Genomic DNA, 18546 nt, shown 5'->3' on the forward strand with positions numbered 1-18546 from the left:
GTGGCCTTGTAATACAGTTTGATATCAGGTATTGTGATCCCTCCTGCTTTGTTCTTCTTTCTCAAAATTGCTGCAGCTATTCAGGGTCATTCATTGTTCCATATAAATTTCTGAAATGTTTGTTCTATATCTGTGAAATATGTCATGGGTACTCTAATAGGGATTGCATTGAATCTATAAATTGCTTTGGTTAGCATGGCCATTTTGATGATGTTAATTCTTGCACTCCAGGAGCATGGTACATGCTTCCATTTGTTTGTGTCTTCCTTAATTTCTTTCTTCAGTGTTGTGTACTTTTCTGAGTACAGGTCTTTTACCTCCTTGGTTAGGTTTATTCCTAGGTACTTGAATTTTCTTGTTGCTATATCGAATGGGATTTTTTTCCTGATTTCTGTTTCTGCAGTTTCATTGCTGGTGTACAGGAATGCCTTTGATTTCTGAGTATTGACTTTGTATCCAACTGTTTGGCCAAATTCATTTATTAGGTCGAGTAGTTTTTTGGTGGAGTCTATAGGATTTTCCATGTACACTATCATGTCATCTGCAAACAGTGACAGTTTCATTTCCTCCTTCCCAAATTGTATGATTTTTATTTCTTTTTCTTGTCTGGTTGCTGTGGCTAGGACTTCCAATACTATGTTGAATAGGAGTGGTGAGAGAGGGCATCCTTGTCTTGTTCCTGATCTTAATGGGAAACCTCTCAGTTTTTCTCCATTGAGTATGATGTTGACTGTAGGTCTCTCATATATGGCCTTTATTATGTTGAGGAATGCTCCCTTCATTCCCACTTTGCTGAGTGTTTTTATCAGAAATGGGTGCTGTATCTTATCAAATGCTTTTTACGCATCTATTGATATGATCATGTGATTTTTTTCCTTACTGTTGTTGATGTGATGTATTATGTTTATTGATTTGCAAATATCGTACCATACTAGCATCCCTGGGATGAATCCCTCTTGGTCATGGTGTATGATCTTTTTAATGTATTTCTGGATGTGGTTTCCCAATATTTTATTGAGAATTTCAGCGTCTATGTTCATCAGCAATATTGGCCTGAAGTTTTCTTTCTTCGTTGTGCCTTTATCTGCCTTTGGGATTAGGATGATTCTGGCTTCATAAAAAGAGTTGGGGAGTCTTCCATCAGTTTGGATTTTTTTGAATAGTCTGTGAAGGATAGGGGTTAGCTCTTCCTTAAATGCTTTGTAGAATTCTCCTGTGAAACCATCTTCTCCAGGCCTTTTGTGTTTTGGGAGTGTTTTGATGACTGCTTCAATTTTGTCTGCTGTTATTAGTCTGTTCAGCTCTTCTGTTTCTTCTTCATTCAGTTTTGGAAGATTATATTTTTCTAGAAATGTGTCCATTTCATCTAGGTTTTCAAATTTCTTGGCATACAGTTCTTCGTAGTAATTTCTTACATTCCTTTGTATTTCTGTGGTATCAGTTGTAATCTCTCCTCTTTCATTTCTAATTGTGTTTATTTGGATCCTCTCAATTTTTTCTCTTGATGAGCCTACTTAAAGGCTTATAGATTTTGTTTATCTTTTCAAAGAACCAGCTCCTGGATTCATCGATCCTTAGAATTATGCTTTTAGTCTCTATGTCATTTAACTCTCCTCTGATCTTGGTTATTTCCTTCCTTCTGCTTGTTCTGGGCTGTCTTTGTTGTTGTTCCTCGAGTTTTTGTAGACGTAGGGTTAGGTCGTTTCTTTGAAATGTTTCTATCCTCTTAAGGTAGGCCTGTATTGCTATGAACTTCCCTCTCAGGACAGCCTTTGCTGTGTCCCATAGGTTTTGGGTTGTTGTGAGTCCATTTTCATTTGTTTCCAGAAAGTTTTTGATTTCTTCCCTAATCTCGTTTTTGACCCATTCATTGTTTAATAGCATGGTATTCAGTCTCCATGATTTTGAGTGTTTTGGGTTTTTTCCTTTGAGGTTTGTTTCTAGTTTGAGTCCCTTGTGGTCCGAGAAAATGCTTGATATGATGTTAATTTCCTGGAATTTAGAGGCTTGCTTTGTGTCCTATCATGTGGTCTATCTTTGAAAAAGTTTCATGTACACTTGAGAAGAATGTGTATTTTGCTTCTTTGGGATGAAAAGCTCTCTATATATCAGTTAAGTCCATTTCCTCTAGGGTATTGTTAACTGACACAATATCCTCGTAGATATTTTGTTTGGAAGACCTGTCCATTTTTGACAGTGGGGTGTTAAAGTCCCCTACTGTAATTGTGTTGCTGTCAATATCTTTCTTGAAGTCCTCCAAGATTATCTTTATATATTTGGGTGCTCCTATGTTTGGTGCATATATATTGACAATGTTTATGTCTTCTTGGTGGATTCTTCCTTTGAGTATTATGAAGTGACCTTCTGGGTCTCTCTTTATGGCCCTTATTTGGAAGTCTATTTTGTCTGATATGAGTATTGCTACCCCTGCTTTTTTTTTTTTTCCTCTCCATTTGCTTGGAATATTTGTTTCCAGCCCTTCACTTTCAGTCTGTGTAGGTCTTTTGTCCTGAGATGGGTCTCTTGTTGGCAGCATATGTGTGGGTCATGTTTTCTTATCCATTCAGCTATTCTATGTCTTTTGATTGGAGCATTTAATCCATTTCGTTTAAGATTATTGTCGATAGGTACTTATTCATTGCCAGTTTTTCCTACCTGTGTTCCTCTCTCTTTCGCTTTTCCTTCCTTTCCTTAAAGCAGTCCCTTTAGCATCTCTTGCAGAGCTGGTTTGGTGGAAGTGTATTCTTTTAGACTTCTTTTGTCTGAGAAACTCTTTATTTGGCCTTCTATCTTGATTGAGAGCCTTGCTGGGTAAAGTAGTCTTGGTTGCAGGCCTCTGGTTCTCATTACTTGGAATATTATTTGCCATTGTCTTCTGGCTTGGAGCGTTTCCATTGAGAAGTCATTTGCTAACTTTATTGGGACTCCCTTGTATGTTACTTCCTGTTTCTCCCTTGCTGCTTTTAAGATCCTCTCTTTGTCTTGGAATTTTGTCATTTTAATTATGATGTGTCTTGCTGTGGGTCTCTTTCAGTTCCTCTTGCTTGGGACTCTCTGTGATTCCTGGATTTGGGTGACTTTTTCTCACCTCAGATTCGGGAAATTTTCCATCATTACTTTTTCAAACAGATTTCCTAGCCCTTCCTCTTCTTCTTCTCCTTCTGGTATTCCTATTATGTGGATATTGTTACATTTCATGTTGTCCTGCATTTCCCTTATTCCTTCTTCATTCTTTCTGAGCCTGTTTTCTTTTTCTTTCTCATTCTGGGTGTTTTTTTTCTACTTTGTCCTCCAGGTCGCTGATCCGATCCTCTGTTTCATCAAGTCTGCTTTTCATTCCTTCTACTGTGTTCTTCAATTCAGAAATTGTATTCTTCATTTCCTCTTGGCCCTTGTTGATAGTTTCTATTTCCTTTTTCATGTTAATATAGTTTGCAGTGAGTTCATTGTAGTTTCTGTGTAGTTTCTTGTAATTTTCTGTGAGCTCAGTGAGCTCAGTGAGCGTTCTGATAACCATTGCTTTGAGCTCAGTATCTGATAGTTGAGTTGCCTCTTTTTCAGTTAGCATTCTTTCTGAGGCTTCCTCCTTTCCTTTCATTTGGGGATTATTTCTTTGTCTTCCCAGTTCGTGATACTCTTCTTGTTAGCCTCTGCTTCTTAAATTGATCTGTTCTGACTCCCTGGGTTTATGGTATGAACTTGTATGGTAGAATGCCAATGGGATTCAGTGGTGCTGTCTCCTTAATCTCCTGTGCTCACTGGTCTTGAGCTGACGTTTATGGGTGTAACATGGTCTAACTCTGGTCTTTTCAGCACTCCAGGTTTTATTGTCTCAACTGTGAGAAAAAGAGAAAAGGGGGGGGGAGAACGGAAGGAGAGAAAAAGGTAATAGAAAAGGAAAGGAAGGAAGGGAGAAGGAATAAAGAAATATCGGAGGCAAGAAAGAAGGAATTTTAACAAAAGTTAAAACAAAAGAATAAATAAAAGAAGGCAAGAAGAAGGAATAAAAAAGGTAAAGGATGGAAGGAAGAAGGAATAAAAAAATAAAGAATGACAGAAAGGAAGAAGGAATTCAGGGGGAAAGGAGGAAAGAAAAAAAAAGTCTTCTGCTGGCTTTAAACTGGTCAGGTTACTTTTGTTGGTGTTCCTGTCTGTGGAACGGGAGTGGGTGTTTGGAAGGATTGGTTTCATTTTTCTCCCTTCCTGAGCCACACTCTTCGCTGTTGTTCAGCCTGCAGGCCAGTTCCTCCAGGTCCTTCTGCTCCCCACTAGGCCTTTAGTTCACCAGTTGTGCTGTCCTTGAGTTTCACCAGTTAGGGGCAACTCACCCTTCCCCTTCTTTCTCTTTGCTGTCTTAGATGCTAGGGGCTCTCAGTGGTGCTATGGGGTAGTTCAGCCCCCTACTGGGTCGAGTCTTCCCGGGGAATGCAGTCTCCCCTTGCCCTGCAGCTCCCCTCTGCTGGGTGTTCTGCCTGAGTCCTAGAGAGCCAGTAAGCCCTGCAGGGCTCTATGAGCAGGGGCTAGGTAGGAGTTGTTCAGAACACGTGCTTTTAGGTGTGGTCCCTGGCAGGAAGCCAGGCCATTGTTCATCCAATCTGCGGCTTTGGGCCTCAGTCCTTCGGGGTTGTCAGGTCTCCTGCTTTGGGCCTGAGTTACAGGGGGCGGCCTGTCCGTAGCTATGGGCCTCAGTCGCAGGGCTGGCTGGTCTTCCACCTTGGGCCTGTGCTTGTGGCAGCTAGCCTCTGCTCCTGGTGTGCACCCACCCGAGGTTTCTGCTGTGGGCGCCCCGCCAGGGTTTCAGGTGTGGGCGGCCCGCTGGGGTTTCAGGTGTGGGCCCCCAGTCCGCTAATCTGGGTGCACACAAGCTGGCTTCAGGTGAGCACAGGGGCTGCTTTTCCTGCATTCACAGTCCAGGGGCTGAGGGTGGAGGGGTGCCAGAGGCTGTGGCTGCTGCGGAGAGTTCTCTATCTAGCCACTGAGTGACTCTATTTTCTTTTTCTTTTTGAGAAATTCTTCCTATTCAAGCCCCCCTTGGTCCAAACAAGCACCTGGCTGCTCATACAGCTCAGCCTGGCTCTCTCCCAAGAATCCTGCAGCAGACCCTCCGCCCGGGCCGGGGCTTCAGCCGCCCTGGTCTCCGTGCTGGTCCCAGGGACCTTATTGTCCTTAAGCACTCTTCTTACAGTCAGATCTTTCAATGGCCTCTATCTTTGGTCTCCGATCTTCATATATGCTGGAATACCGTTGGCTGTTCGCTCTGTTCCTCAGATCAGCTAGGTGTTTCACTGGTGTTGAGGGGAAGTGGACTCTGATACCACCTATCTCGCTGCCATCTTCCCATCCCAAATAAAATATTTTTTAAAAAAAGAGGAAGAGATGTTGTTACACAATTGGGGCAAGTAAACATGTTTGGCATCCAAGCAATCGAAATGAGTACCTCTTGGTATTCATTTGCCCAACTTTTACAGGAAGTGAACATGTGCAATGACCATGGCCCAAGAAGAGCATGGTAACCAGTGGTGTAAGAGTTATCAGAAATGAGGGTCTTAGTCGTGTAACCAGGTGAGCTACAGAGATAAATTGAAAGGAAGTGGAATCTAGAATGGATAGTGGAAGACCTTGAAGGATCTGTTCCTTAGACTTATATGAAGAAGTGGATTTCAACGGCATAAAGTGTGGCTTGTGTGGGCATGATGTTGCACCATACAGAGTCCTCTTCAAGAAAGAACTCGTTCCAGAATGTAGGGGTCTTCTGAGTACAAAGTCTTCTGCTTTTAGCTCATTAAAGAACAGCCTCAGTTGTAGAGAGGTGTCTGGCCTGTATATAATGACTGATTGAGGTTAGTATATGAAGGCCCAGCCATTTCAAAGCATCAACCCCGATGATACTAAAATTACTTTACAATAAACCCTATTTCAGAGCCTGCTTCCTAAAGAATATAGTCTGCAACATACCTACTGATGCTACCAACTTCTGTATTATTTGTAATAAGAGTAGCACTGTGGACTGAATGTACATGTTCCTTCCCTCTCCACACTCACACACATCGGAGGAAAGGTCATGTGAGAATATAGCATGAAATCTACAACCAGGAAGAGAGATCTCTCCAGAAACACAGTTTACCAGCACCTTGATCATAGACTTCCAGCCTCCAGAACTGTGAGAAAATAAATTTCTGTAGTTTAAACCAATTACTTTGTGATATTTTCTTATGGATCTTGATCACGCTAATACAGCTAGGCTAATTAATAAACAGACTCAGCAATAAATCCAGTTCTTAAAGAAGATAACAATTTATTTCTTCTCACCTAATCATCTGGCATAAGCACTTTAGATTAAGTGGACAGTTCTTCTCCATGTAGGTATTTAGATATCAAGGTGTTTTCCATTCTTTTTTCTGCCAAGGCAGAGTTTTTAACTTGGAGTCCACAGAATATTCAGGGAAGTTTAAGGATGAAATTCAGAGAATCTACACATTTGTTTATGAAAAATTTCATCTTTAGTTTTACCACCCACCAAAATAAATTTAGCATTTTGTTCTTTTGTTAATGTGGGCCACAAACCACATTAGTGGTGGTTGTATCTGTGATTTTTGTCACATACACAAAACACATAATTTCAGAGTACATTATTATTGTTACACATATCTTGAAATATCATTTATACTTCCTATTACTTTGGAAGTAATGTATTCATTATACCTTTTATTAGATCTTATTAATCATTGAAGAGGCTATATTTATTCCATTATATGCTTCTTCACCCTTTTGTCAAATATTAATTGACCATAGAGACTTAGGTTTATTTCTGGGCTCTCTGTTCTGTTCCATTGGTCTGTGTGTCTATACTTATGCCAGTACCAGGCTGTTTTGATTACAGTGGCCTTGTAATACAGTTTGACGTCAGGTATTGTGATCCCTCCTACTTTGTTCTTTTTTCTCAAAATTGCTTTGGCTATTCAGGGTCATTTACGATTCCATATAAATTTTTGAAATGTTCATTCTCTATCTGTGAGATATGTCATTTGTAATTTAATAGGGATTGAGTTGAATACATAAGTTTCTTGGGGTAGTATGGACATTTGATAATGTTAATTCTTCCAATCCATGAACATAGTATATGCTTCCATTTGTTTGTGTCTTCCTTAATTTCTTTCTTCAGTGATGTGTAGTTTTCTGAGTACAGGTCTTTTACCTCCTTGGTTAGGTTTATTCCTAGCCACCTTATTTTTCTTGTTGCTATATCAAATGGGTCTTTAGCCCCTGATATCTCTTTCTGATGTTTCACTGTTGGTGTACAAAAATGCTTTGATTTCTGAATATTGACTTTGTGTCCTACTGTTTTGCCAAATTCACTTATTAGGTCGAGTAGATTTTTTTGGTGGAGTCTATAGAGTTTTCTAAGTACACTATCATGTCATTTGCAAACAATGACAGTTTTGCTCCCTCCTTTCCAAATTGGATGCCTTTTGTTTCTTTTCCTTGTCTGATTGTTGTGGCTAGGACTTCCAATACTATTTTGAATAAGAGGACATCTGGATAGCTACATGCAAAAAAATGAAACTTGATCCCCAACTTACACTGTACACAAAAATAAATTTAAGGTGGATAAAGACTTAAATATAAGTGGTGACACAATAAAAGTCCTAGAGGAGCACATAGGAAAGAAAATCTCAGATATTACATGTAGTAATATTTTCACCTATATGTCCCCTACAACAAGGGACAGAAAGGAAAGAATAAATAAATGAGATCTCATGAAAATGAAAAGCTTCTGCACGGCTAAAAAAAAGCATTAAAATGAAAAGAGAACCAACTGTATGTGAAAACATACTTGCAAATGAGACCTCAGACAAGGGTTTGGTCTCCAAAATATACAAAGAACTCACATGACTCCAGTTCAGGAAGACAAACAACCCCATTAAAAAATGGGCAAAGGACTTGGACAGACACTTCTCTGAGGAGGACATACAGAGGGTCCAGAGACATATGAAAGAATGCTCGGCATTACTAGCCATTGGAGAGATGCAAATTAAAACCACAGTGAGAAACCACCTCACACCAGTGAGAATGGCCGTCATAAACAAATCAATAGACAACAAGTGTTGGAGAGGATGTGGAGAAAAGAGAACCTTAGTGCACTGTTGGTGGGAATGCTGACTGGTGCTTCCACTGTGGAAAACAGTATGGAATTTCCTCAGAAAACTAAAAATAGAACTGCCTTTTGACCCAGCCATTCCACTGCTGGGATTATATCCTAAGAACCCTGAAACACCAATCCAAAAGGACCTATGCACCCCAATGCTCATAGCAGCACAATTTCCAATAGCCAAGTGCTGGAAGGAAACTAAGGGCCCATCAGTAAAATAATGGATCAAGAAACTATGGTACATTAAAAAAAATGGAATACTCTGCAGCAGAAGAAAGGAGGAACTCCTCACCTTTGCAACATCATGGATGGAACTGGAGAGCATTATGGCAAGTGGAGTAAGCCAGGCGGTGAAAGACAAATACCATATGATCTCACCTATACGTGGAATCTAATGAACAAAACAAGCAAGCAAGTAAAATATAACCAGAGACATTGAAATTAAGAACAAACTGACAGTAACCAGAGGGGAGATGTGAGGTAGTAATGGGCGGGAAGGTAAAGGGTTGTCAGGAACCTGTATAAAAGACACATGGACAAACTCAGAGAGAGCTAGGATCAAGAGTAGGAAGTGGAGATAGCAGGGGTGGGGGCAAGTGGTGGTGGGGGGGAATGGAGACAACTGTACTTGAACAACAATAGAAAAGGATCTCATTAATTAATGTTATTTTGGATATACACATACTACGTTAGTAATTTAAATGGTATTACTTTTATGATATTTCATTACTAATGGATTTTGTAACCTTAAAAAATGGCCTTTAAAATATTATTCATAAAAGAGGCACATACATTTCACTAGACTGACAAAGAGCTCTCCATCCTCTTGGTAGTCAATCTGAATCATAAACAAGTCTACAATTCAGTTCAATGGAAATGGAAAGAGTTGAAGAGGTACCCACATATTGTAATATATTGGTCATAAATATCTAGCATCACTTACAGTCATATTCCATTGATGAGAACTTAGTTTTATGGCTACACTTAACTGAAAGGAAGGCTACAAAATATTGTATAGCATGGACACTATATGGCTGTAATTTCATTACAATGGAAAAGGATACACAAGTTGGTGAATTCTTTTTTTAATATTGTATATTATTTTATTTTGTATTATTTTTACTATTACTTTCATTGTTGTTCAGGTAGAGTTATCTCCATTTTCAGCCCACCACAGCCTCCTGCCCCACCCATCCCCACCTCCTACCCTCGAACCTACCCCCTTTGGTTTTGTGCATGTGTCCTTTATTCATGTTCCATGATGGTGCTTCCCTTATTACCCCCATTATCCCTCTCCCCCTGCCTCTGGTTACATTCAGTTTGTTCTTTATTTCAATGTCTCTGGTTCTATTTTGCTTGCTTGTTTGTTTTGTTGATTGGGTTTCACTTGTAGGTGAGATCATATCATATTTTTCTTTCATCACCTGGCTTATTTCACTTAGCATAATACTCTCCAGTTCCATCCAGCTTTCATGAAAACTAGGAGCCCCTTCCTACTTTCTGCTGTGCAATATTCCATTATGTAAATGTCAGTTGGTGAATTCTATAAAATTGATAATACTACTGTCTTGTACTCTGGGTTTCTTTTGTTTTTAAATTGTTGCTGTCCTTCTTTTGGTTGTGCAAGGGGGCAAAGTGTGTCTACCTATGCCTCCATCTTGGACAGAAGCCCCTGTCTTGTACTCTCTTCCCCAATAAGTTTTATCCCTTTTGTTCTAAAAGTTCGTCCATAGATTTTCTTTTCTTCTGGGTAGACAAATTTGTTTCTTCCTTTACACTCGATTCTTTGTAGTGTTTATTTTCCTTGTTTTGCTTCATTGACTAAAACCTCCAGAATATTGTTAAATAGAGGCAATAATATAGAGATTTTGTGTTTTGATCCAAATTTAGTAGAAATTCTGATTAACATTTTCACAATTAATTGACCTTTTTCTAGAGTTATTTTATGAATAGCCCTCATGAGGTTAAGGAAGTTTTTTTTTTTTATTACTAGTTTGCTAAAATGAGCTGACATTTATAAGGTTAATAGTGGTAGTCCTTCATGATCTAGCCACAAGAATGAATGATTTGAATGAGGTTCAGTCTACAATAAGATACATGAATTACTTGAGAGACAGTGTCTTGGTAATTCCTGATTTCCCTGGAGATACTTATATTCCTTCTAGAACAACCTATGATCTAACTCATTTGGGGAGGCTTAGTAAGGGGTGTGTATGGCATTTACTCTGTTCTTTGGAGGTAGGTCCTGAGCTAGAGGCCATAAATGTGCAAACCAGGACATCCACACTACAATCTTTATTATGACACCAGCCCACTGTCTGATGTTGATGAAAAGGAATAAAAACCCCCAATATTTACAAGACTTTTATCAGATATCTGGCTCTGTGATAAGCACATTATACATTTTGTAACATGGAATGTTTACAAAATCCTGATGACATGGATATTATTAGTGTTCCCATTTTTCAACAAAGAAAATAAGATGTGCAAGCTTTAGTACCTTGTCTGAGATTACAAAACAGTATAAGTAACAGAGCCAAAACTGTAATGTAACCTCAGTAAAACCAAACTCCATGTTAGCAATTATTTTTTTTGCGCCAAATTTTCTTTCCTTCTTTGGGTTTTCAATTTCTTATCCATAAAACCAAAATGTAAACTATTCAAAGAATAAGCAAGTTTCCATACAAATGGATCTAATAAGAAAACACAACAATGTTTGTGAGCTGTATACTTTTCTAAACACACATATTTACTTCCATCTTTAAGCACATTATCTGAAAAAAAAACACTTACGTATTTGTTGTTACTTCCCTGTTGCTGAAGAGTTTCACCTTAAGGCTAAAATTTCAAACACTGAATCATTAACATGCACTGCCATTTTTATTTTGCACTGAATTCTAATACTGCAGCTTTAAACACAAATTGTTTAAGGTGAAATCTATTGCATTTTATGTGTATAATGTGGACTCACATTTTTGTGCACATCATACACAAGATTATTATGCCCATGGTATGTAATCATTATACCCATGTATAATTCCCATCCTTATTTACCCTAAAAATATTGGTCAAAAAGTGTGCATTATATACTGAAAAATATGGGTAGTTTGGTCACTGGGGATAGGATGGCATGCATAGCCAAGGGGACGTTGTGGAAAGATATAGGGATTGAAAGATATCAAACTTTGATAAAAGGCAAACAAAAAGACAGATTAATCAGGTATTTGCACTTGAGAGAAATGGGACAGGAGTGGAACATTTGGAAAGGAATTTGATTATGATATGGAAAAGGAAGGCTTATGAGATATGATATGAATGAATGATTCTCTCCATTCCAAGCTTATAAATTAGTGATAAGGAAATGTTTTGAGAGAGAGATGGGCTTATACAGGAAAGTTCATTTCTGTCTCTGTTGTTCCTTTGTCCCATGTTTGTTAAGTCACAAAAGCCACATCACTAGCAAGTGGCTCTCAGTCTGTGACTCAGTACTGTAGTGGAAGCACATTTTTACAATTAATTGATGGCTGTTCTGGAAAGTACACAAAGAACTATTCTGAAGGGATGGAGAGAAGAAGGTTAATAAGTTCATATATCATCCACTATGTTTGCATTTGTTTTATATTTATTGATCTTATTATTAGAACACTGGGATATAAGAACCTGATGTACAGGCAGAAGGCAGAAGGCAGAAGAGGGGGCATTTTCCAACCCCCCCTTCCTAGTTTCTGTCAAATTCTTTGGAGCTCACTGGGGATATTTCTGATAAAGAGGAATGCACTGACACGGGGGTTTCCTGTGCTTTGGGTAATGAGTTACCCATTGACTATCTAAATACTTTTTCACAGGAATGGCCTCTTTCACAGCCAGTGCAGTTCAACTGGTCCAATATTCTACCACTGCCCAAAGGAAAGCACATCCAGAACACATAATCATATCAGCCTATACTATTTATTTCCCATTGCATTAATTGCATGCAATTAGCCTACAGCCTCTCTCCCAACTACACTTTCGTTGGATCCACAACTTTGCCAAGAAAGAGAATGCTCCTGGTATTTTTTTCCAAAATCAACAACAGGAAAGATCTATCTAATTGGATGATAGGGTGAAGGAGAGTTATCTCGGCCTGATCCAGACATCTGACTTCAGGGAGAGCTACAGCTTCGGTTCCCTTTTCCCCAATGTGCAGCACAGCCCTGTGGGCAGCCTGTAGGAGAAAAACAAACACTGATGATCCCCTAAAAATATAAATAATCTTTGGATTAGCTTGGAAGCAATAAATAAAAAAGAAAAGTGGTATACCCTTTACCATGCTATATTGACAGTGCTTAAATATGAAGGCTACATGACTAAGTGTAATTAATGAATATCTGTATATTTTAGAGCTAGCTGTCATAGAACCATGTCTTTCTCCATGGTTTTCTGCCTTTATAAGTCATTTCCTAAGATTTTCCTTGTCCCTGTCTTTTTCTCCAGACATGTATATCATCAGAGCCAGTTCTTATCATTAAGTTCTATCAGAATCATTTTAGGACATGAAGGTCAGAGATGAGAGTAACTGTTAATTTCAATGTCTCTGGTTATATTTTGTTTGCTTTTTTCTTTTGTTGATTATGTTCCAGTTAAAGGTGAGATCATATGGTATTTGTCCCTCACCGCCTGGCTTATTTCACTTAGCATAATGCACTCCAGTTCCATCCATGCCATTGCAAAGGGTATAAGCTCCTTCTTTCTCTCTGCTGTGTAGAATAGGGGTGGAGGGTAGGGGAGAAAATGCAGACAATTGTAACTGAATAAAAATAAATAAATAAATTTTAAAAATAAATAAATAATAATTTCCTCTTTTATGGCTGCTGCTAGCAACATGGCTCAATATTGTTCCATGCCCACATTCTGGCAAACCTTGATAAATTGACTAATATCAGCGGTGGTCACTTTGAGAGGATTGAGTACAGCTTTACAATCATTATTTGCATTTTCATAAGCCAATTGTAATAAAAGGGTCTAGGCTGCTTCCTGACTCTCAAAAAAAAAAAAAAAAGAAAGAAAGAAAGTAACTGTTAAAGTGACTTGTTTAAGAGTAAAAAGAATGACTCAAGTTAATCTGCCCTAGGAGGAGTCATTCTGCCTCCCTGTGCTTCCAAATCCTCATTAATAAAATCGGGGAATTGATGAACTTACTCTCAATGGCCCTTCCAGCTTATTCATTCATGGACTCTAATGTACCAACTTACTTTGGAAAGTTTAAGACCATTGTCCTCTGTGAGTTCAGGAAAATCTCCATTGTCAGTGAAGGCATCCTGGATGCCCATCTTCAGAAGGATGGCTCCAAGGTCATATGTAGCAGAAATGGAAAACTTTGGAAGAGAAAAGTCAATCCACCTGTGGTGAAAGGGAGAGGGACACATGACTATCAGCACACTAAACTCATGATTCCCTTATTCTTTCTGTTTCCATGATATTATATTGGACTCTGATCCTCCCCTAGATATTGACAACTATTGCTACATTGGTCAACACATGGTGCCAAAATCATAGAATTTATCTTGGAGGTTCTGTGCTCTGGTTCAGCCAATGTTGGACTGTAGCACTGGAATAAGGGACTCATAACCAAAACAAAAACATATCTGAGGTTTTGGCTAAGGTTGGGGAGCCAATGGCATGAATTTCAATGGGTAACCAAAACACCTGAATAATTTTGTTTTCCATCTAGCTCTCCCAGCCCAGTATGGCTGTGCATCTGCATCTTAATGTAAAAGTTTCATCCTTCCCCCAACCTCTAGTTGGTCTCTGGGAAGCCATCAGTTGACTTTGTGGTTGACTTTGTAGAGTTCATTTTACCTTTCAATTCCTGACTTCCACATTTGAAAAATGCCTATGATACTTTCTTGCAATTTTGTTGGTGTACTTAGATGAAGTGAAGTACATAAAGTACCCAGCAAAGGAAATGGCACAGAGTATACTTTAGTGGTCATCACACGGGTGTTAAGTAGTTCAGGTTGATTCTCCTGCCTCTGAGTTTATGCTGAACTCAATCTTACATGTACCATTAAGCCCACCCTCAACTTCTCACATCATCTAAGATGTTTACCCCTTCTGCAGTAAGCGGTTCCACTTCTTCAGTGTTTTAGATGACATGGCCCCTTCCACCCACTTCATTTGACCCTCCTTGGGAAGGACAAACAGGGCCAGAGCATTCTTGCTATAGTCCATTTGCAGCACTGTGCAGTTCATCTCTGTATCCACAAGGTGATAGTATTGTTCCATCTGGTGCATCATGGGCACTTGCACTGTTGTGGTCTTGTCCACTAAGAAGCTGGAATCCTCTTCTGTCTTGAGTGGATCAAAAGGATTTGCCCACTGGGCTTGAAATACAGAAACACAAGTGTGTTTGTTTTAAACTAGTATTAGTACCAGTGGGAGCTTTTTCATCAGTCATCTCATGAAATAATTAAGACCACCACAAAGGTAAGTACCTACTATTAACAAGTTTTACAAGTGAGTAATGGAAGTTCAAGGAAAGTGTCTTTACATGATGCCCCAGCTAACCAGTGACAGAGCCAGGAGTCACACCTAGAAATGTTGAACTCTATGTCCAACATATGTTCTGCCTGTGTTTAAAACCACTATACTTACACTAAACCTGTCAAAGCCACAGTTTTCCTCTTCCATAAAAAGGTCTAAGCAAATCCAACACACAGGATCAAATGAAACAAAATATCTGTTATGCCATTTTATCCATCTACAAGTGTGTGGTTTGTGGCCAAGAATTTTTCACTCCTCCACCAAACATGACTAACATGTGCTGTAGAACCAGAAGATAGCATTTGGCATAGCACCTTCAGAAAAGAGTCACACGATTCTTGTTACAAGCACCAGGTTTATATTCAGACAAACCTGGGTGGAAATACCAGCTGAGAAACTTAACTCTGAACCTGAGCACTTGTGAGGATCAGATGAGACAATGTGTGTAAACTACACACATAACATTATGCTTTGTATATAGTGGGTGCATAGAACATGATAGAAGTATTTATGTAACATGCTCAAGAATGCATAGCAAGTGATGGTTACAATGGGGATTAAACCCAAATCTGTTTACCTGCCAAATGTCCAAACTCACACTCACAAACTCTTTTGGAAACCATGGTTCTCTAGCTATATGTGAGCAGGATGATCATACCATTGTCACTTGCCTCTCTGAAATAACATCCTCCTTAGAAAATTCCTGGTCTCATCCACAGAGCTATGTGTCCCTTCTTGAAGATCCAAAACTACACACAACTATGTCCAGTGGAGTTGGTTACTATGGTATGAAGGACATCTACTGATGTTAGTAAGAAGAGTCTATGAGCTCCCCTCAGTGCCACACCAAATTATCAGAACACTGAACCAGAAATGGATGTCTTGGAGCCTTACCTTTAAAGTGGATATAGTTCACCAGGACCATAATAGTATTTGGTTTGAGGCCTTGGATAAGACCCACAACTTTCCCTTTGGTTTGCTTCTCCACATGACTGTTGATTGCCTGCTGGGCTGCAGAAACATTGGAGAAGTTGGTAGAAAAGACTTCAGTCTCATAGAGGTTTTTTACATCATCCAAGAACTTTGGTGATGGTTTCAGCTGCTTCCCAATGAAGAGGGCATTTCCCATATGTAATTCCAGCTCCTTCCTTGGAAAATTCAGTGAACAGATCAGGTGCTGGAAGCCCTGCTGGATCTCTGCCATTGGGGTATCTGTGAGGTTGAACCCCAAGCTTTCCAGGATTTGAGTTTGGACCCTGGAACAGGTCCCAGTAGAGAGCATGGCCAAAGCTGCAGAAATGCTCACAGGGGAAAAGAAAATGTTCCGATCTGGGGTCTCCACTGTGAACCTCCGGTACAGGTTGAATGCAAAGTCAGCATTGATGGATGACATCTTAAAGAGAGTAGCATTTTGTTGGGGAAAATGGCAGGTGGTTACTTTGCCTTCAGAGCTGTTAGGTGGTGCACAATGAAGCCCAAGTACCAAAAGAACCAGATAGAGGAATAGTGGCATTTTGGAAGGATGGTAATCTATAAGAAACCAGGTGAGAGAACCATAGGGGGTCTTAGCGGGATGAAAACTCTGAGCCAGAAACAACTAATAATCGCTGATTGTGATTAGTAAAACAATAGAAAATATTTAAGATTTTCTCACCAGAGGCCTCGTAAAGGTCTCTCTCCCCTGAAAAACTGATGAAACATCTAGGGAGTAGTGGAGATGGCTTGCTGGGGCCATAGAAATAATGTCATGAACTGTTATTAAGACAGAATCACAACATATGAAAACTCTGTGAGTAAATTAATTTATGAAAATGGTATTACTTTTTATTTCAAACAGAGGCAGCTTTTTGGAGGGAGAAGAATCATTAGATAAACTAGCACTCCCTCTGCTTATATTATTATTTGTAGATTAAAGTTTTGGAATTTTTAATTTTTCTTAATATAAAATCTATATAATATGAGATGACAGAACACCTGTACTTTTATTTGGATAAAAGACAAAAAAGAATAATTTCCACCAAATATGTTTAGTTGAAATGGGAGTGTGGTGGTTTATAGAGCTATATACAATGTCATGAATTGAGATTGATGCATTCATGAAAGCCACAGGAGTATTTTGAAGCAACAGGAAGATAAAAAGTATAACATTTTGCATTTTAGATCTCTCTTAACATCAGAATCATCTAAAGAGTAATCTCTAAGTTGCAAGACATCTTACACTATTATTTTTACACTCATTCATGTTATTTTTTGATTATTAGAGCAGAAGCTAGAAAATATAATGTGAGATTCTGAGCCCAGATGAGTACAAGGCAGTGGAGTAAAGAAAGTCAGCTGTGGAATATAATGACAATGCACATGAGTAATCAAAGGGAAGAAATCCATGGAGTCAATGTAGGAATCCTTCCATAGAACTACATTTTCCTCCTGGGTGATATAATCCACTCCCAGGAACACAACTGTCACCACACAAAACTACATATTCTAGTACAGACTGCCACCAGAGTGTTCCACATGTACCTAATTTTCAGTTTGGAAATCTCAGAATTTCCAAAGGTAAACACATCATCTCCTTAGGCATCAAGCCTGCTCCTCATCATTATTCTACATCATTATCTATTGAGACTCCCATACCAAAAACATAGGAGTCATCCTAGGGATTCTTTCCATGCTCATTCCCCACAACTGATGAGAGTGCTATCTCTTAAATACCAATAAAAACTCCTTTTTCTCCCTTCCTGCTGTCACTGCCTCAGACCATGGCCTTAATTATTTCACAAGCACCTAGCAGGTGACCCCATTCTCTCCCACACCAACCCTCCTTATTGTAGACCTGTATCCAATCTCCACATTGTTACCAGAGTCTTCTTTCTGTAAACTCAAATAGACTGGTAAGAAGTTAACTATCAGATTACCATTTTTAGACCTTGGTCTCTGGAGCTAGGAATTTGGAGCCTATGGTTATTTGGGATTCTGTCTTGCTGATACAAATGTTCAGTTTCCAAAGAGAAAAAAAACGTACTCACAGCACACGTGAAAGAATCCACTTGCATCTCTCAGAAAACAAAATCTTTCCATCTTTATAATGTGCCCTGTATTGCAAAAGTTGAGCACTCTTAGTTACTCATTAATCCAAGCGTCAACCCTGGGATGATATTTTCAAAGCTGATGCACTAAGCCAAGGCCAAAAGGAACAAAGTGAAAAATGATAAGGATGAAACTCTGAATGATTGTTTTGCCTGCCAGATTCTTCATCTGCAACAAAAAGCAAAGGATTGTCAGAGTTGGTACTGTAAGGTTTGTGCTAGTAAATGTGTGTTTTCATCAGGCAGAATGAAGACCAGTGACAAAACGGCCAAGAGGCAGCAAAACAAATACTGTTCTCCCTATCAAAACCAAAAAAATATTGAGATTATCAGCCATTTGATTGAAAGATTTACACAGGCAAAGGTGGGATAAGCATCTCTATCAGAAGCTGTAGAAATTATTTATGCATTGGCTTGGAGGAGATGATGTCAAAGTAGCTTACACCCCTAGACTTTTTTTTTAATTTTTATTGTTATTCAATTACAGTTGTATGCCTTTTCTCCCCATCCCTCCACCCCACCCCAGCTGAACCCACCTCCCTCCCGCACCTCCACCCTCCCCCTTGGTTTTGTCCATGTGTCCTTTATAGTAGTTCCTGTAATCCCCTCTTCCCACTGTCCCTACCCCACTCCCCCCTGGCTATTGTTAGATTGCTCTTAACTTCAATGTCTCTGGTTATATTTTGTTTGCTTTTTTCTTCTATTGATTATGTTCCAGTTAAAGGTGAGATCATACGGTATTTGTCCCTCACCACCTGGCTTATTTCACTTAGCATAATGCTCTCCAGT

The 18546-nt window shown here is 39.2% G+C and overlaps 1 protein-coding gene across 1 annotated transcript; it reads right to left on the minus strand.

Moving 5' to 3' along the window:
* Window positions 1-12084: 12084 nt before the first annotated feature.
* SERPINA7 (serpin family A member 7) lies at window positions 12085-17727 on the minus strand. The gene is made up of 5 exons (XM_024551646.2): window positions 17698-17727; window positions 15566-16201; window positions 14238-14511; window positions 13381-13528; window positions 12085-12353 (listed from the first exon to the last, which is right to left on the minus strand). The coding sequence occupies exons 2-5, from the start codon at window positions 16182-16184 to the stop codon at window positions 12150-12152; spliced, it is 1245 nt and encodes a 414-aa protein (XP_024407414.1). The 5' UTR covers window positions 16185-16201; window positions 17698-17727; the 3' UTR covers window positions 12085-12149.
* Window positions 17728-18546: the final 819 nt, after the last annotated feature.

Source organism: Desmodus rotundus, chromosome X (genome assembly GCF_022682495.2).
Source record: "Desmodus rotundus isolate HL8 chromosome X, HLdesRot8A.1, whole genome shotgun sequence".
NCBI lineage: Eukaryota > Metazoa > Chordata > Mammalia > Chiroptera > Phyllostomidae > Desmodus > Desmodus rotundus.